Below are 20,509 nucleotides of genomic sequence, written 5' to 3'. Positions count from 1 at the left end.
AACATAAAAAAAAAGAGTGGGGGAAATCAAAGATTATGAAAATGGGTAAAAGATTATATGATTTTGGTCAATTATGGCTTGGATTTTGTTTCTTAATTATAAGAATTGGTCAAATCCTAGGTTTGGTAATACATAAAAAAATTATCTATTAAGTGTTGCCTATTGTAGTATATATATATTACATTACCAACCCTATCATCCGTACACCAAACTAGCAAATTCATGAGAGCTCAACTCTAATTTCTTAATATTATAATTTCACCAAGCAAATACAATAATTTAAAAAAGAAAATAACTAAAAAAAATCTGAATTCTAGAAGGTTAGAATTTTAGTTTATAAAGAAAAAAACTATTCATGAAAAGTATATAATGATTGATAAAAAGAAAAAAAAAACAAATTAGAAGGAAAAGGAGTTTCAAAATTAATAATTTGAAATGTGAACATTAGTGGGAATTTTTAATAGTGATCCCTTACGGTGGAAGTAATGTTTTTTGTTCTCTTCATATTACTATACATACTTTATATTATACACTTTTTTATTTTATTTTATATATCTACATTTTTCCTTTTCCTTTTCCTTTTTCATATTCTCTTTAATTAATTAAACCCTCCAAATTCTAAATTTAATCAGAATCTAATGGGATTTTTATATTAGAATTTTTGAGGAAATTAAAATAATCTAAGATATCGTTTTCCTTGCTTTCACATTCATAACATGTTAAGCCAACCTCTCTCTTTCTCATTCACTTTGAGTTTGACCCGTCGCCAGCCACCGGCAACTACTCTTTTCTCTACTCCAATGGCTGTCCCACCCCGCACTCTCTAGAGAGGATCTTCTTAGTGGAAACATTTGTTAGATCATAAGAGATAGCCTGCCCCCCCCCCTTTCTTCTCTTTCTTCCTCCTTTTTAGAGCTAAAAGAAAAGCTTAAAATAACCCTTTCCTTTCTTTTCTTTTCCTTTCTCTCTTTTCCTCTTCCAAAAACAAAAACCCTAATTCAGATCATATAGGAGAAGAGGTACGAGCAAGATGAAGAACTTTCTTTTTTCATAGAAAGTAGTTCTCAAAGAGGATCGATCGATATCAAAGGAAGCTTTTAACTTTTAAAGATATGGTAACTTTTTAGAAGGATGTATATATCTTTTTTAATTTCCTTCCTTTCTTTGGGTCTTTTCCTTTTTGCAGTGTTTCATAATTGCTATTTTTGAGCTAAATGGTTAGATTATCGCTTTGTTTCTGTTATTTGGAACTGTGGAACTATCAACGATAGCTATTCTCTTCAACCCTTTGCAGGGTTTTCATTATACTTTTTGAAAGCTTTTGCTATGGATTCTGGTAATAGTAGTAGTTTACAATCTTCAAGTGGTGGTGATGATGAAGAATATGACTCACGGCCTGAGTCAGTCCCAGCTTTTTTGAACACTTCAGGCCATTTTAGTGCCTTATCAAATCCACATCCATCACTTGGCTCGCACCAGCAACATCACCCATCGCCCACTTTCTTTGATCCTTCACCTAATTATCTCAACCCTTTCTCTCAATCTCAATTGTTAAACTTTGATGGGATAAGGCCTCGAGGAAGTTTAAGATCCGGCCCCAACTGCACTGACCTTGGTACCCTACCGGGATCTTCTTCATCGAACCAGTCTATGCTGGGTTCACAGACACAAGAGCTCAACCGTGGCTCGTTCCCAAGCTCATCAGCTCATGGCAACAATGGTGTACGATCATCGAAACCTGATCAGCCGACAAGCGTTGCAAAGAATCCCAAGAAGCGAACAAGGGCATCAAGGAGAGCACCCACTACAGTTCTGACCACCGACACAACGAATTTTCGAGCAATGGTGCAAGAATTCACTGGAATCCCTGCACCACCATTTTCGGGTTCATCATCATATTCTCGAAGGCTCGACCTTTTTGGCTCTGGCTCAAGTATACGGTCCGGTCATTTGGAACCTTTAGGTTCTCTCTACCCTTTACGCCCTTCAGCTAAAAGAGTTCAGCCAACTCCATTTGTATCCTCCTCATCTTCTCCTTCATTGCTAAATGACCCTTTAGTTGATGCTTCTAATATTACCAATACAAGTACCAATACCACCATTGCTACAACCAATGCTTTCAACCCAAGTACCTATCAGAACATATTAAACTTGCAAAACCAGAGCCCGGTCCTACCTTTCCAGTCCTTCTTAGACCCTTCTCCTCTTAACCCATCACTTAATTTGCCTGGCTTCGGTGTAAAGTCCCATGGAAGTTCAGCCATGGATTCCCTTGATGAACTGGGGTTGAGCCATGGTCAAGTCAATGCCAACCTTGGTGGCTTACACAGTCATGATGTCGCACCAGATGGGGCACGCCATGGAAACTGGAGAGATGGGGTTGGACTAAACCAAGGGAACCAAGACCATTTGAGGGCATTAGATTGGAATTATGGGAATAATGATCATAACAATTCACATGAAAAAGGGTTGGAGAACGTTTCATCTAGAGCTGAAGGTACAGTTGATTCATGGCTTTGCCCCGCAGAGTAGAAACTTAATTACCTTACTACAAACTTATATATTTATTAATGTGCAGAAAATTATCATGCAGAACAACTATACAAAGTTTAATGTGGAGAGGGTTTTGCATCAGTAATCATATTCTCCCTTTCTCTTTCTCGTTTTCTTTTCTTTTCTTTTTAATTTATTATTTTTCTTTATGTTCATTTAGAAATAAATGAGAAATTTAATTAACCACATATATATATTACTTCCTTTATGCTGTGCTCATATATACATAGGTTGTCTTTTATTGGAATGAAATACTTGCAGTAGTACAACATTTTCATTTCATTTATGTATTGTTTAGAATACTTCTTATTACTGCGTTCTCAATAACTTTGGGTTGAGAAACTCAACTCTATGACAAGAAATTTTAGAAATTAGTAGGAATTTTGATCTTTAATTTTTATTAATGTTTTGTATATAAATTGTTCATTTGGATTAATTTTTTAATTTTATAAAATATGAGGATCAGATTATAAATATTTAATTAAATGAATAATTTTCTTTATTACTGTGTCGTCAATAATGTTGGGTTGAGGAAATCAAGTGCAAATGCACCTCTATGACAAGGAAACCGCAAGCAGCAAAGGTTTTCTTCCTCGTACCATTGTCTGGCCTCCATCTCTAGTGTGTAAAAATAAACAGGTCGGTGGGGGTTGTTAATAAAATGTCTGTTTAAAATAAATAAATAAATAAATAAGAAATTTCAATGTCTACCCTAATTGTCCTAAATCTCATTTCTCTGTCTTCTTATAACTAATAGGACCTTTCCTTTATTACACAAACTTAATACTACAAAAAAATTATTATAATTATTTAATTGTATGCACAATATCAATTAAAAATTCTGAAGGTGTATGAAATACAAATTCTATATTTAATTATTTTTCCCCCAAATAATAGTCTCTAGTTCCATGATGGATATCCTTTTGTTAAGTAACCATTTTAATTTTAAATTATAGAGATAATTAGGGGAATTTAAGAGGATATATGGATTTGGTGGGAAGCAATCGGTGGCAAAAAAAAGATCAAAAGAATCCTTACCTGCCGCAATCATAAACTACAAGTCAAAAGAAATAATGTGTTTTATATATTATTATTATCAATAATAATTGCCTTATTATTCCTCTTTTGATCTTTAATTTTTAATTAATATCTTAATTTTCGACTAAATCACATGTATTCTTACATTTTTCCTTATAAAAAAATACTAATTAAGCTGTTATTAGATTTAATGAATCATTCACGGGATTAAATTTGTTGTTAGTTTAGGTATTTGATTACAATAATTGATTTTTCAATCTATCAAGTATAAAATCCAGAAACTAAAAGTCCACTCTATTTCTATATCTATTAAAATCTCCAAGTAATTATGTCCACCAATAAAATTATGTGCCTAACTTTTTTTTTTAGACAAAAGAGATACTATTATAAGGCTATTCATTTAATTAAAAAATAATGATAATAACAAGCATAGCATATGAGAGCAATATAGACTCTGCCAATATCATTATTACAAAATCATATTATAGATATGAATGCACATATAATTGGACGTAATTACGGCTTTAGTCGAATCCCAAAGATCATGAGTCATGTGATTATGGAATAAGAATAATGTTAATAACTATCATTAACCAAATTTATATGGCTAAACAGAAGTGAATGGGATTCCATAACTATTGAAGTGTCATATGCATAGAGTGATTTGAACTCATCGACAGCTCTATGCTCATTTGCTCTTTACAGTTCATGGATTGAATATACCTAGATTACCTTTGTACCATGATACTTTAGCAAATTACATTGATTAACCGGTTGAGAAAATAAAGCCATAACAGGTGGGTTATAATAGATATCGGGCTAAAAGTCAATGATGATTAATTCTTTATCATGTGTTGATTGGTTGTCCTAGATTTTGCCTCACATGGTAGATCACTTTCTCATTGGAATATACACCCCAAAGCAAAAAAAATATTTCACATGGATGATGGCTATTACAATATGAATGAGAAGAAGAGTGTGTATCATTTTGAAAGCTTGAAAGAAGGATCTAAATATAACACTACATATATACACATGATACTAATGAACAAATAAAGAAAAAAGGAAAAATATGATAATGATGAAACATTTGGAAAACAAGTAAAACAAAGAGTGGGGGACGATAAACAAATATTAGAGGGAGGAGAGGGGGTGAAAGAGAAAGTGATGTTTCTGTTTTGGAATGATGTTAATGGTGGCCCATGCCAGAGAATAATCTGGTTTTTAGCAATCATCATTGTTTTCTCATCTCTATCTCTTTCCATCCATCTTTCACCTCTGACTCATATGATGTGAATGAGACTACACTGCCACCCTTTTTCTTTCCCTGCTTAATTTTCAGGATATATCACTTAAATTTGGACGAATTAAAAGGGACTAACTTTTTTTAATTTTTGAAAAAAGTATATTTATATTGACATTTTCTTAATTAATTAACACACCATACTCCATTCTCGAACCTGCTGCTTCAAAAGACAGAAACCTTTTTCATTTGATCACTGTCTTTTCTTCGAATAAACATACATATATTTAAATACAATATCTCATAGAAATATTATAATCTTGGGGGCAAAGCAAGATCAGTATTATATCAAGATATAAAGGCTATAAGAAGAATTAAGCAGGAACCTTCTCTGGTATATATAATAAAGGAATATATATTATTTATTTATGTGCAGAAAAGGGTCCTTTCAAGTTAAACAGTTTTTGATGAGGATGTTGAAGCATCTTTTCCCACTTAATAATAATAATAATAATCATCATCTAATTTGTTTACTTTACTTTGATTATTGTGTTTTAGTTCTCTAAGTTAAGTGTACGTAAGCAGTGATGAAAGTTGATTGCATTGTGACGCAATTTGGTCATCTTCCAAGTTTGGTTACAATATGTACACCAAACCACTCCTTGTGGATGCCATGCTAACCATTAATAACAATCTCCATTGATTCAGTCATACAATAAATTTTTCAAGAACCCAATTTTGAAATAAACTGAAATCAAAGCAAAACACTGTCTTCCAATTTCATAAACTCAAAATTGAGCGGAATTGATTAACGTTGTGCTAGCTACAGATTGATTTTGTACCCATCTATCCATTTCATTTGATATCTTCAAAACACAACATAAACGGCCAAAGAAAAGATCATCATCAAACAAGTTATCAAACACCCTACCAACCTATCAAACATAGGTTGGCAAACGAATGTAATAATCAAAAGTTGTATGGTTGCATGGTGACTTACGATGGAGGTATGTTGGTGAGCACGATGAAAGTCCACAGGATGATTCACTCACGGTGGCTGCAGGTGGTGGGAAAATCAAATGCAAGCAATGGTGATGTTGGCCGGCAGCTGCAGGACGGAGGGAGCTAGGTAGTAAGTGGTGGTGGCTAAAGGTTAGGGAGTTGAGATTTTGAAGGGAAAAAGAAGTGTGAGAGACTGAGTAGTGACTAAAGCAGAATAGTGGTGGCATCTCCAAAAGTCAAACAAAGAATCAACGATATTTGGATTGTTAGGGAATATGGGTGGCAAATTTTCATTTTTCCCCCATCAAAATATAAAATCATAATCTTGGGGTTTTGCATACATAAGCATGTGACGTTACAGTACTTAGGAAGGAGTGGAGTGGTACTTTATTTAACAGAATCCAAATCCAAAATATTGATAAATCTAAGAAGAGATGAGCAATGAGTGACCACACCAGGACCAAATTAAGATGGTAGGCTTGGCTAATGCCTAGTTTTGAAGAGGTTGGCGTCCTAACTAGGAATAGGTCTAGCTTTCTATCACTATCACTATCATATGGCATTAGAATATATAGCATACGGTGCAGTTAGGTAGCCTACTGGAGAACAACTCTACTACGCAAGCTCCGCAATTAAATTTCTTACACATGAAACATGCATTGCTTTGAGTTCCATAGAATTGGTTGAGTTAATTAAAACTAATATGTACCCTTGCTTGTAGATTAAGTTATTGTGGGTATTAGATATAGGAATAAGTTAGTTTATGCATGGTTAATTATGGCATCGAAGGATTTTTTTTTTTTGGGGGGGGGAGACGTTATGTTTGTCTACCTCAACAGATGTTAAGTGAATGTCATGCAACCCCACATGTTTCCCACTGAAATGGATGGTTCCCTTCCCCCTTCAGCATAGGAAATACAAATCTCTTCACATCAGCATCCACTTTGAATTCTCATGTTTTTCTATATCATTTTACTATGTTTAAACGATTATTATACAGCCAATGTTTGTGGGTTTGTCTTATTTATTTATCTTCGGATGACAATGCTCCCTGGAACACAAGAAAATAAAGCTGTGCCCTACACTATTTTAATATTCAGAAATTCATATTTGTCTTTGCACCATGTATAACAAATAATTAACCCAAAATATTAACAAATCCATAGTAAATTTAAAAAGCAATAAAATGACAAGAAACTGACGTCAGGGGAAGAAGAAAGAGCTCAGTACACGTGTCTGGTGGATGTTAAGTCCACGTGAGAGATAATAAAGAGAGAGAGAGATGAATGATGATGATGATGATGATGTAAAAATGAATAGGAACTTGAGTTTTTTTTATGGTCGGATTGGTGGGTGGGTGGGGCCCCGTTACCCAAGTTGGGGCGGTGCTCCTATTTTGTACAAGTTTGCAATCATTGTTCCGTTGTTCATTCTAATATATCGGAGCCCATTGAATTAAATCGAGACTAATTTAAAATTTTTAAAAAAATTTTAAATTAGGGATAAATTGATAGAAATTGATGATGTCTTATGTTTTATCATTGATTCTCCTTCATTTTAGTGTTGTTTGAATGGCACTACAATGTGTTTAATTTACTTTTTATTTTACATTACACTATTATTACAATATTTAATTAGAGGTAAATAAACTGGCTATCCAAACCCACCCTTGATTTTCAAATTCCCAATACATCTTAATAGTTTGGTAAAATTCTATTATTAGTTCATTTATTATGCTTTAAATGGTAATAATTAAATTTTTCAAGTGAAATTATGTCATTAGTCATATACTATATATAATTTATGAACTTGTGAATTTAGTTCATACTCTTCAATTTAATTAATTATTTTCCAATTTTCATACTTCGAATTTTAAATTTTGAATATTCAAAAAAGTATAGGATTAAAAATGGAAAAATTAAAGTACAAGATTAAATACATAACTTATGCAAAATATAGAGATTAATAGTAAATTTTGTTTTCCTTTACGCGTTTGGTTGACATTGACATCATATATATTCTTTTTTTTTAATAAGGTGTAAGAATTCACTAAAAATTAAACTCATAATTAGTGATAACTGAAGACTTAAACACAAGTCATTTGTCATTTTACTTATTTACTGTAGCACCCCTGACCTGTGTCTATCGTCGGAACAGGGTTTCAGGCATCACTAGGATTTACATATCATTTAACAAAAATTTCAATTAAATACTTACCGTTTCTTCATAATTATATATCGTTCATTTCATTATATCAATATTTCATGCACCATCATTTTCATATATTTTATGTATATTTATTCCGGTAATAGTTCATATAAAACTTAACATAAATTATATTCCATGTACCTATACTTATTTCGTTTATCTATCTTAATAATTATTTCATGCAACTATTTTGTACATATTTTTCCATATGACCAATTCTTGTAAACATTTCACACAACCATTTTGGACAACCAATTCATATAACTATTCATCATCTGATACATATAACCTAAATATCAATTGTTCAACAGATGTCATAACGTCTCCCATCCATGGTCTTATTTATCTTCGACATGATGCCATAGTATCTTTCAACTATGGTCTTACTCATTTTCTGTCATGTTGCCAGGGTATCTTTCAACCATAGTCTTATTCATTTCCTGTCATGTTGCCATGGTATCTTTCAACCATGATCTTATACATTTCCTATCATGTTGCCATGGTATCTTTCAACCATGGTCTTACACATTTGAATCGCAATGCCATAGCGTCTTTCAACTATGGTCTTACTCGTCTGAATCGTGATGCCATAGCATCTTTTAGCTATGGTCTTACTCATTTCTGGTATGATGCCATAGTCCAACTACGGTCTTACACGTGTATTGCCATGGCCCGGTCATGGTCTTACACTCGTGGTGCCATATCCTAGATATGGTCATATCATCAGGATGCCATAGCCTAGCTATGGTCCTACACATATAATGCCATGGCCCAGCCATGGTCTTATCCGTCAATTCATTACTGATCACTGAATGGTCATACTCAATTCAGCATTCTGCTCAATTTGAACTTTTGATCCCGATTTTCATAATTTAGCAATATTCATAATTCAATAGCAAACATATGAAATAATACATTATATCAGTCCTAATTTAGCAAATAATCATGAAAGTTCAATCATATGAACTTTACCTGGCTAAATTGTAAAAATACCAAAATTTAGGGGTATTTTAGAAATTTTCTATTTTTCTCTATTTTCCACCCGATAGTTATATAAATTGATAATTTCATTCAATTTATTAATTTAAATAATAAAAAAATTCATTTAATGCAATTTCGTTATTTTTGACATTTTTACAAAATTGCCCCTAAAGTTTTACTTTTATTCAATTTAATCCCTAAGCCTACAACATGCAAATTAGCCATTTTTAATGTAAACTCATTTAAGCTGAATATTCACATATATTTTTCTCCTCTTCCTCTCCATTCCACATCCTTGATATGTACATAATTCCACTATATGCTTATATATTCATATCAAGCTGTCCACTTGAGTCATTGTCACTAAATTATTTATATAAATTTAAGCCCCTAATTATTTTATATAAAATTTTTAATGATTTTTCCAATGTCAGAACAAGGGAACCCGAAATCATTCTGACCTTGTCTCACTAAATTTATTATATCTCACAATTTACGATTCCATTGCTTACACCGTTTCTTCTATGAAAAACTAGACTCAATAAAATTTAATTTCATATTTTATTCAGCCTCTAATTCAATTTTCACAATTTTTGGTGATTTTTCAAAGTTAGACCACTGCTGCTGTCTAAAACTGTTTTAGTACAAAATGTTGATTATCAAGTTTATAACACCCTTATTTCCTTTCTCTACAATATTTTCTATCACTTTCTCTTATTTTCCTTCACTAACATATCAAGAACATAAAACTCTATATAAGAAAACTCTACATTCACATCATTTCCTTGCTTTTTCAATAATATTACACTTAAAAATATATTGAAATCTTGATATTCTTACCCCTTTTCTATTGATTTAAATCTCTAACTTGATTTTCTCTCTCCTCTAACTTCTATTTCTTGAATCTAACTTGATATTCTAGCTCCCCATAGTCTTCTAAGTGAAAATGGTAGATTTTTGGTGAAAGGACCAAATTGTAAAGAAAAGAAAGTTGCTTTCTTTCTTTTCTCTTCATACGTTGGGTGCATGGGAAAAAAATGATTGCTCTTCATCTTTCTTTCCTTATATATACTAAATAAAATGATAAAATAATAAAATATCATTTAAAAATCAAATTAAAATATTAATAAACTAATATTTATTTATTTATTTAATCTAAAATATCTTCAACATCATCATTACCTTCTAGATTTCTCTCTCTTTCTAATTGACCATTTTTTCCTTTATGATCTTTTAAAATTTCATTCTTGAGTTATCATTTAAATTTGGTAAATTTGCAATTTAATCCATCATAATTTTTCACCTATTCAATTTGGTCCTAATTCATCCATTTTTCTTAGTTTCTAGATCATTCTACCCTTAAAATATTTACACTATTAGTCCTTCAAATCTTTCATATTTACATTTTAACCCCTCAAATTTTGAGTATTTACTCTTGTACAACAAAACATTTCTCACTTTTATAATTTAGTCATTTCTTGAATTAATATATCATAATATACTCCCCAATATTGACATAACTCAAAATTTTCCTTTTTGTCACTTTATTTCCTTATTTTACTATATCAAGAATAATATTTTACTGTAAAAATTTCCGGGGTATTACATTTACCAATTGACGATTTAATATTGGTATACCCCCTCAACGTATCATTCCATGTATTCTATAATGGGCAAACCTCCAATTGAACCATGAAAGAATAGCGAACCTAAATAAGATAACCTTCGCTATGTTGGTGCATGGGGATAAAAATAAACTTATGATAAATTAATGAAGATTTCAAGGCGTGTATCAATACCACTTTATTTAAGGTTCTATTCGTCTCACCTATATTTTGGTGTGCAAAAGAGTTACTATCAAATGAACCTCGAGGGTACAATGAAGCCTAATGGTTGTCTGTGTTTTTCATTGACGAAAACAATCCATTAAGTATTGAGTGGAGCATAGCAAGAATATCAATTTCTTTAAACAATTTTTGCATTAATTCTTTATAAAACAATTTAGGAATATTAGAAATAGAAGAGAATAGAAAGAATTTTTTTTTGTGTTTTTGGTGTGTCAAACAAATGACAATTGACTCCTATTTATAAGAGCTCTTATGTCTCTTTATAAGAATATAATTAACCAAATTAATAGTCACATCCTTTAGCAATAAACACAATTATTCAATAAATATATATTTGAATAATTATGACTCTTTGATAATAATTAAGTAACATAACTTTTAATAACAAGAGACATAACTTATCACTATAACAGGGGCAAAGCTAGAACAATTTTTTAGGGGGGTCGAATGAAATTTTAATTTTTTATAGTCTATATCTTTATAATTTTTAAAAAAGTAAATTAAATTTTTATAATTTTTGAGAGACAAAGTACAATTTTATCTTACTAATTTAAAATTTTTAAAATTTTTAAAGGGCCTAAATAATAATTTTTCATTTTAGAGTACCAGCCTCCCTAGCTTCACCTATGCATTATAAATAGTGACTACTTATGATTAATAACCAAATAGCATAACTTTTGATTACTTATAACTTTCCATTTGCAATTATTGTAACATTATATATACATTAAAAATGTTCTAACACACTGGACGTGCATGAGACGCATATAGGGATTCAAGCTCATTGATTACTCAACTATCCTAAAGAATCATATCTTAAAACATCATATCATCGTCACTGTAAGAGAACAAAATGTGATCTCACTATCAATAATCTTTAGACAAGACACGTAGACATATTAATTCCCAATATATAAACTCACCATAGCATCTAAAAGAGGCTAGGAGACCACATCCCACTTTCTCCTCCTTCATTCTCCTCTTACCCTCTAAAATACTTTACGAGAATCATCATCTAGTGGCTCTCCACCTTAATCAAGGATGAACCACCTCCTTATTAATCTCAATGGTTAACAAATATGATTGTATCATGAAAATTGGTTGGAAAAAATTTGTTGATAATTGATTAAGTAATCCATTAGTCTAATTAAGTTATGGCCCTCTCCAAACCACCCATTGTTTAGAAAGAAAAATAATTAAAACGGAAAACAATTAGAAATTCTTGTGACCTGTTGCTTCCTATGATGCAAGATTTTTCATAAACGAATGAATGAAAAGTTATGTATAAAAACAAATAAGCAGGATGGGTATTGACACGTGACCCCGTCATCTAAAAGTCAGTTGGGTTGGATTTGGGTTAAAATTTTGGTAAAAATATGCTTTGAAACTTTGTATTCTTCTGGCCTCGAAGCATTAAGTCCAATGGCCACACAAGCTCAATGTTTTGGGCCTATTGTATAAGTAGCTCCCATCTTTTAAATGTTTGTTAATATCATATTTATAGTCATTTTCCAGCATGATTAAAGGTTACTAAATATTGGTGTTTGACCGTTATTATTAAGTCCAATAGTCAATAGTTTATTAAGGAGTTCATGTTGGGGCTGTAATTGAGTATGATTGGATTTAAATATGAGACTGAAATATTTTTTATTTATTTAAGTTTAATTCGATGTAGAATATGTGTTTAAAATTTTATTTAATTTTGAATATTTTTTAAATTATTAATTAAGTTCATTTTAAGTTCGTTTATATTACTTTTATTTTTAAAAAAATTATATTTTTAATTTAATAGTTAATATGATATATTTTTTGTTTATTAAATTTTTATATATAGGTAATTTAATATTTTTTAGTCTATTTATATTATAATGTTATTTATTACTATAGATTTAATTTTAGTGTGTTAGAAATTATTTAATATATAAAAATAATATAATATAATGCAAACTTAGAAAATGGGCTGGGCTCAAGAATGCTTGAGGTAGAGCCCGATTCATATTTTAATCGGCCATTATTTTGTTGCCCAATCTTATTTTTCAAGTTTAATATTTTTTTCCCAAACCCTTCTAAAGCATTGAGCAGATAGTCTAAACCATGAACAAGTATAATTGATGTCATCATAAATAGCACTATCAAATATTCTTCGACACCCTATAATAGACCTGAATTATCGGATTCAGATATCGAATGTTACAAAACTAAAACACTTAGCAAAAATTTTATGACAGGCGTAAAGTCATTCTAAAACGTACTCCTTATTCCCTTATTTATTGTTCTTAAAACAAAAGATTAATAAAAAGGAATCTTTAATAATTTCATCAGATTTTCAAAAATAGCATATGACATTTCAACTTAAAACTTTGTTAAAGATAAAACTTATTTATGGCAAAAAATACTAAGTGTCATATTCTTATTGTGTCCTCAGTGTGCATAATATTGCAACTCAAACTACTACCTTGGCGCATCTTTGGCTTAGTCTCTCATGGCGTACCAACTCTTTAATCAGAATTTGCATCACAAGCAGTCGCTTGTAAGTTCAAAAGATCTTAGTGAATTTTAATCCAAGTTATCTTTGAACGTTTATTCTTAAATTCCTCAATCTGAAGATACTTGATTTTTTATTAGTCTTTGGCAGATATTTTTCTAATATCGGGTGTATACATATGCACCAATTCACTCATTAGATAGACTACAAATTTCACCACTCTAGATCTCTTTTCTTCTTCGGAAAACGAATGCATTACTCAGAAAAATATTCATACAAAATATACTTTTGGTGGATTCTCACACAGGAAGATGTTGAACACCTCACCCAAAATGGTGTATTCATATATATAATTCTTGATAGATACTTATCTTTTAAGATGAACTTTTCTTCATAAAAATTCTATAAAAATTGATAACTTTTCTTCATATTAAATACCCTTTAACGATGAACCATCAAGTTAGGGACTTAATTAATAAGAATTTAAGGCTGAGTTGGATGCTTTGTATTTGGACGTTCTTATATGGTTCAACTTAAGTTTACTATATTCTAAATCTAGTTATGAAGTTGTGTTTTACGAGTAAGATTTTTTATATAATTTTATTAATAAAATAATAAGTTCGTCAACGAAATAAATATATAATATATAGATTCTTTTATTAAAATGGTTGATTCTTTTTAACAAGTTTGGTTAACTTCAGCATTTAATAAAATGAAACCTGAGAAGTTTGTATTTATTAAAACTTATACCTAAAATCGCGACAACAAGCCCGTCTAGCTCAGTCGGTAGAGCGCAAGGCTCTTAACCTTGTGGTCGTGGGTTCGAGCCCCACGGTGGGCGACTTTTTTGCTTTTAGTTCCAAGCAACTGGAAACTATAAGTTTTGGTTTGTAAAAAATTTACACAATCAACATCAATTGGCCCGTCTAGCTCAGTCGGTAGAGCGCAAGGCTCTTAACCTTGTGGTCGTGGGTTCGAGCCCCACGGTGGGCGACATTTTACTTTTTCCGAGCAACTGTAACTATTAGTTTTGAATTTGTAAGAAAGTTACACATCTAAAATTAACTGGCCCGTCTAGTTCAGTCGGTAGAGCGCAAGGCTCTTTACCTTGTGGTCGTGGGTTCGAGCCCCACGGTGGGCGCATATTTGGTTTTTTTTTTTCCCAGCTGGAACAATTAGTTTTGGATTTATAACAGCTTTACACAATTAAGATCAATTTGGCTGTCTAGTTCAGTCGGGTACAGTGCAAGGGTCATAATGTCGTGTTTTGTTCAGCAAACAATGTCGACTGGCCTAGTCAATTTGTGTTCCGTTCCAACCGTAACAACTTTAAAGTCCTGTCTCTAATACTAATATGAGATGCCATGTAGTTGGATATTGAAGGAAGTTGAAAAGACTCGTGTCAAGAGAAATAAGTTGGAGGTATAGACTAAATCTTAAGAGAGTATAAAAGTGTTGGGATAAAAATGTAAAAATCAAAAATCAAAATATTAAAATGAAGTGAAGTAAGAAAGAGAAAGGACTAGAAGTGTAATTTTACCAAAAGTGAAGAATAAATCAAAAATGGAATTGTAGAGAAAGTTCAAGGGCATAATTAGATATTTATGAGAAAAATCTCATGAATTGGTGGTAAATTTTGAACCCTGAGAAAGTATGGTAACCGTTAGATGAAAATGATGTTGGGATTATTTTATTATTTTTAATATTTTAATTATTTAATCAATAGATTTTTATGATGGAAAATGGTAGAATTCTCCTTTTTTCTTACATCTCATGCCACTTTCATCCATTTATGAAGGAAACTTTACCATAATCTTCAAATTCAAGCTAGAAACCACCAAATTTCCATAGAAATGCTTAGTAAAACCAAGAATACTACATCATAGCAAGGTGATTTTTAAGTGAAGAAGATGTATGTTCATGTTGGAGAGAGAAAATCAAACTATATCAAGAAAAATAAGGTATGAATGCATAAAGACCAGTGATGAAATAAATAAATAAATAAATAAGCCACTTGCAATGGAAAAAAAGAAGAAGGAAATGAACCCAATACTTTGCTATTATAAAATTAAAAAAAAATGAATGCACATTTGTAAACAGAAAAATAAAAAAGAATGTACACATACCAACAGTTTATTCAGTCACAGAGAAAGAAGAATATCTCTAATCAGGAAATAAAGAAAATGGAAGTGAATTAAAAAATGAATATACATTTTTTAACAGTTTATTTAGTCATAGGGAAAAAGATTTCGCATTACTCAACACCCATAAAGCCAACAAAATCTCTAGACTAGGATCTTCATTTCAAATTCAATCCATTTTTTTTTGCTCTACTTAGATATTTTAGTTTCATCCAATTTGATTTTGTGCCTAAAAATTAACTATAAAACTTTGAAAATATCATAACACAAATTAATTTTAATTAAAATAACTCGAAACAATTTATTTGTAATTATTTAAGTCCGAGACGACTTAACTTGATATGATTATGCAATCCGAAATGATTTAAAAAAATAATTGGTGATCTGAATATACAGTAACTCAACCGTACTAAAAAATAAGACATACCCTAAATAAACATTAATCTAAAATAATCTAAACTTAAAACCGAATGATTTTAAAGTTTTTAAACTTAAATTAATTTATTCCAAAATCAACTCAACCCACGAAATGAGAAATGTTCCAAAATGCTTATCAAATCGAATTAACTCAAACTTAATCCAAATTGGAAAGCCTTCAATGTGGCGTAGGAAAGATTCTCTTGTGGCATGTTGCCTCCGGAAATTTAAAAATAAAAATAAAAATAATTTAAAAATAATTAATAAAATTCGAAACATTTAAATTCAAATTATTTTTATTAATATTTTTAATAATAATTTATATATAAAATTTGAATATATAAATTATTAATTCAAATTTTCAATTTGAACTTTTTTATGTTCGAATATATATAAAAATTCTGAATAAAAATTAAAATATTAAAAATTGATTTTTTCCATTTTTTATAATTTTTATTTTATAATTGCTAAACTTAAGACTATAATTAAATTTGAAATTAATAAAAATTAAATTGCTTTAATTTTTTTTTAAAGAACCCATTTTTTACCTAGTATTTTTAATATAACAAACTTTTTAGAAAGATGAATAAATAGATAAAGTGTGAGATATAATTCCTGTTATGGATAAATGTATTTAATTTTCTTATCAACCAAATAAATAAATAAATTATTGCTGTATCTATCTGGCAGTGCCACAGATTCGTACGGTGTGGATTTTACCCAAAAGCATGTAAACAGTGGTATGCAGTGACCACCATTGAAAATAATGACAAAAGCGTGGCAGAGATCATGCTCTCCTTAAATGCCAAATTCCATCCGCCTAACCGCGCGGTTTTTTTTTTTGGTCGGACAATGATATGGGCATTCATTATTATTGGTCCGTACTCTGTTCACCATTACCCTTTCGCCACCTCTTTTTTCGACACGAATGTATGAATATGTATACATACATTTGAAAAATACTATAACTTTTGCCCAGTGAAACAAGGACTCATTTGAAAAGGAGGTTCATATAGCGATAATAATCATATATAGCAGTAAAGCAATAAAATTGGACTTGAAAGAGCCCTAGACCGTGAACGAGACGGGACAGTAATGCACAAAATTATGAAACAAGTAATTAGCATATAGGTTCATAGGTCAAGTTGACATGTTAAACCTAAAACATAATTCCCAGAACCCATAATCACACACCCCCACTGAAGATAACAGAAAAACACGGTAATCGGAGACGGTGTTAGACCTATGAAGTTAAACCAAAGCAATGGTGCTTTCCCCACCAGGGGGTTTGCGTCCGCTACTGACTCGAGACTCTACCTTCCCTTCAGCAAAGATGTTGCTACCGCTCATCTCCCGCAGTTTCGCTACACTGAGTGGTTTTTCAGCAGAACCTGGAGGAACATCACCCTTAAATATGTCGTTTCCGGATAGCTCTGCGAATTTCTGGTTATGTATTTTCTTTGCTGTCTTAACCACGGTCTCCTCACTTGGCGTGCTACCTCCAGCAGGCTACAGCATAGCATCCAAGTTCATAAACAGTTAGATATTCAAATTTAATTAACTAGGCAAACTAAAGTACATAATGATCGCAATTCAGCAATCCCTAAGCAAAAGTGAAGCACAACAATGCAATTCATACTTCTTGCTCAGCCTGATATACGACCCCTAGCTACCTTAGGTGTCATTTGTTGCACAAGGAACAATTTGTTCAAGCAATGACAAGAATTTAGTAAGTTCGGAGTTTTAACATGTAATTACTTTATGTGTATCAGGTTCTCCCATGTCAAAATTGTCCTTCAAAGCCAAAGCGCGTACAGTAGTTGGCCTCGGCACAATTTCAGGTGGGGGTGCAAAGATGTCATGTCCACCAAGCTCCTTTGACTTGGCATCGGAGAGCTGCTTCTTCAACTTTGCCTCCTCACTTTGTAGTGTTCCACTCAATTCACGCTGCTTCGCCACCTCAGGAAGAGTAGTTGGCTTTTTGGGTGTAATTCTCTCTTCCTCGGCAAACGAGATGTGACTGATTCCAGCTAGAGATTGCTGACAATGGCAAACATAAACTTCTTTTTTAAACATGATACGAATATAATATGTTATTATGTTCTGAACATAACTGGAAAAATGAACAAATTGAAACCTGGTACATTCGTATTGCTGTTTTGTTGTTTGGAGTAGGATTTGCACTACCAGGTTCTGATTCGTCATTTTCTCCATCGGCTGCAAAAATACCACTACCGGTCATCTCCTTGATTTTATATCCAGAACAAGGTTTCCTGGAAATGGCAACAGATGACAGCAGCAGAGTGAATTAGAAAAACAGCAATAAAACAGCCTTACTGTACTTCTACTTACAATTCGAAACTAACAAACGAATCTTGAAAGAAAAATTAACGGACATTTCGGTGGAAATGAATATTTAATGTTTTAACTGATTGTAGATGTACATTAAATCATCAATCCTCACAAAGCATTAGAAATCCAACTCAGGAAAACAGGATTGTTGGATACGTTAGAGGAAGTTACAGCTGGAAAAATTAAGATCTCCTCCAACGGTTGGTACAATTGGAGCAGAACGGAGATCCAATGGATCCCTAATTAATGACAGATAAATAACATCTAATAAGGAAATCAATCACAGATAATAGAACAGATCAAACTAGAAAGTTTTAAATTACTTGCAGATTTGAGGCCTTTTTTTCTTTTCAAAACAGTATTTTAGATAATAAAGAGAGAGAAAATGGTAGAAACAATTTGTTTTAAAAAAAAAGAGAGAAAACTCTAGTAACAGCGTTTTTTTTTTTCGAAAATGCAGAACGTAGAACAAAAATTTTACAAATGACCAAAGAAATTAAAAAAAAACAAAGAAAATGAAGAATTTGTAGGAGAGGAAGAACGCGGAAGTAGATCTCACCGTTTGTTTAAGCTTTCAAATTCTTCATCGGTCACTTGACCTCCAAACACCACTTTTCTGATCCCATCCGACGGCTACCGTTAATAAACGAAATAAATCAATCAAGTACACTAACCCACCATCCAAACAAAATCATTTTTTCTTCTTTCGAAAGGAAAGAAAAAAAAGTACCTGGTGAGGGCGGGTGGAGCGTGCGGCGGAGGAGGTGGAATCCGGTTGAGGAGTCTCGGACCAAGTGAGTAGATCTGCAGTGGAAGTGTGTGGTTTCCTCACTGGAGTGCTCTTCTCCATTTTTTTCCCTAATTCCACTCTCAAAACCACCAAAACAAAAGGTAGCTTGTAATTGAATAAAACAACAATGGAGAAATGCCTTCAAATCCTTCTCTGCACCACCAATAAAAAAATTAAAAAGGAGGAGTGTGTTTTTTAGAGCTTAGAAAGGGTGAAGCGAATGAAGGAAGGAAAACGGGATCTGACAGAGAAATGACAAGCCTGTCCTGCCACTGACCCTCCCTGATCTGGAACTTTCTTTTTTTTTCTTTTTTCTTTAAGTCTTAATAATATATTTAAAAGAAGAATTTGGAAACTTAAATTTAGATTTAAATTTTAACAATTTTTGTTTGATTAAAATATATATATAATTATTGGGATTTTAAATTGAGAAAATTACTTTACAATATATTGAAATGTAGTGAGTAAAATTCTAAGAAAATTAATTTATACATTAAAATTCAGATGGATAAAAAAGAATCAAATAGTAATTTGGGTATAAATATTTTATTTTTAAAAATGATATTTCAACTTTTTCACAAATATCATTAAAGACTATATAAAATATAGTTTTTATTAAAATTATATTCAAAAATTAAATTATTTAAAGTTGAATCACACAGATATTCTAATTATGTACCCATAATAAATATATTTATAGTTTTTGAAATTAAACATCAATGTCTTAAAAACCTTATGACAAAAAGAAAATGTCATAAAAACCAATGATTAACTAAAATATTTGGAACCAACAAAGGGATGTCGGCAGGAATTTTGGATGATTTATACTTTGATGTTTAAGCTTACGACTCAGTTTTTTCTTTTTTAATGTAGAAAAAAATTCTCAAAGTTTTTTGGACAAAAACAACCGTTTTTTTTTGTCAATTAGATATTTCAACTATCAAAATATATTAAAAAATATATAAAATAGGAAATTTATTTATAAAATTAATAAATAAAAATAGAGAAATAATGAGAGTAGTGAAGCAGACATGAAAAGAGAAATTTAAATAAAATTCACCCATTAATGTAGTTAGTTGTGTGCAGTATGAAAAGATAAAAAATGATTGGTTATCTTATTCTTTTAAATTTCTAAGGAAAAAAAGAAAATGTTAGTATTGGAAAGGAGGTTGACACGTGGAATTGAAGCAAATGAATGGAGATAGGGGTACATCAAAGCTCAAATTGGCATGTACTAATTGCTCTTTGGCAGCTTGCGAAATAGATCTATATCTGGTTGATGTTGAAATTAGGAAGAACAAGAATTAATTTAGAAGATATTTTTCTAGTAAACACGCTACGCCATTCGGATTTCTTACCATCTTTGGATTATAAGAAAGAAAGCTAAGAAAAATAAATAATTAAAATTAGTAAATAAAAAGAAATTGATATAATATTAATTATTTTTGTTTA

At 31.2% G+C, this 20,509-nt stretch overlaps 2 protein-coding genes, 1 long non-coding RNA gene and 3 other non-coding genes across 7 annotated transcripts; 4 read left to right on the top strand and 2 right to left on the bottom strand.

The window, feature by feature from the left end:
* Positions 1-704: 704 nt before the first annotated feature.
* On the top strand, positions 705-2,741 carry LOC107962448 (uncharacterized). 2 transcript variants are annotated; one of them, XM_016898846.2, is made up of 3 exons: positions 742-1,115; positions 1,295-2,497; positions 2,579-2,741. In XM_016898846.2, the coding sequence occupies exons 2-3, from the start codon at positions 1,327-1,329 to the stop codon at positions 2,611-2,613; spliced, it is 1,206 nt and encodes a 401-aa protein (XP_016754335.1). In that variant the 5' UTR covers positions 742-1,115; positions 1,295-1,326; the 3' UTR covers positions 2,614-2,741. The 2 variants fall into 2 exon arrangements, with proteins under 2 accessions (XP_016754333.1, XP_016754335.1); XM_016898844.2 differs by having other exon boundaries at positions 705-1,115; positions 1,295-2,741.
* A 2,678-nt stretch (positions 2,742-5,419) lies between these two features.
* LOC107963517 (uncharacterized) lies at positions 5,420-6,432 on the bottom strand. Its single transcript, XR_001701957.2, has 2 exons — positions 5,835-6,432; positions 5,420-5,700 (listed from the first exon to the last, which is right to left on the bottom strand). It is a non-coding gene; the product is annotated as an uncharacterized lncRNA (long non-coding RNA).
* Positions 6,433-14,125: 7,693 nt separating this feature from the next.
* On the top strand, positions 14,126-14,198 carry TRNAK-CUU (transfer RNA lysine (anticodon CUU)). The gene has a single exon. It is a non-coding gene; the product is annotated as a tRNA-Lys (tRNA).
* Positions 14,199-14,277: 79 nt separating this feature from the next.
* On the top strand, positions 14,278-14,350 carry TRNAK-CUU (transfer RNA lysine (anticodon CUU)). Its single transcript has one exon. It is a non-coding gene; the product is annotated as a tRNA-Lys (tRNA).
* Positions 14,351-14,425: 75 nt separating this feature from the next.
* On the top strand, positions 14,426-14,498 carry TRNAK-CUU (transfer RNA lysine (anticodon CUU)). The gene has a single exon. It is a non-coding gene; the product is annotated as a tRNA-Lys (tRNA).
* Positions 14,499-17,020: 2,522 nt separating this feature from the next.
* LOC107962449 (uncharacterized) lies at positions 17,021-19,713 on the bottom strand. Its single transcript, XM_016898847.2, has 5 exons — positions 18,998-19,713; positions 18,827-18,900; positions 18,053-18,188; positions 17,674-17,955; positions 17,021-17,424 (listed from the first exon to the last, which is right to left on the bottom strand). The coding sequence occupies exons 1-5, from the start codon at positions 19,115-19,117 to the stop codon at positions 17,167-17,169; spliced, it is 870 nt and encodes a 289-aa protein (XP_016754336.1). The 5' UTR covers positions 19,118-19,713; the 3' UTR covers positions 17,021-17,166.
* Positions 19,714-20,509: the final 796 nt, after the last annotated feature.

This window comes from Gossypium hirsutum, chromosome A06, assembly GCF_007990345.1.
Source record: "Gossypium hirsutum isolate 1008001.06 chromosome A06, Gossypium_hirsutum_v2.1, whole genome shotgun sequence".
NCBI lineage: Eukaryota > Viridiplantae > Streptophyta > Magnoliopsida > Malvales > Malvaceae > Gossypium > Gossypium hirsutum.
The sequence above is the reverse complement of the archived record's forward strand: the minus strand, read 5'-3'. Positions and strand labels throughout refer to the sequence as shown.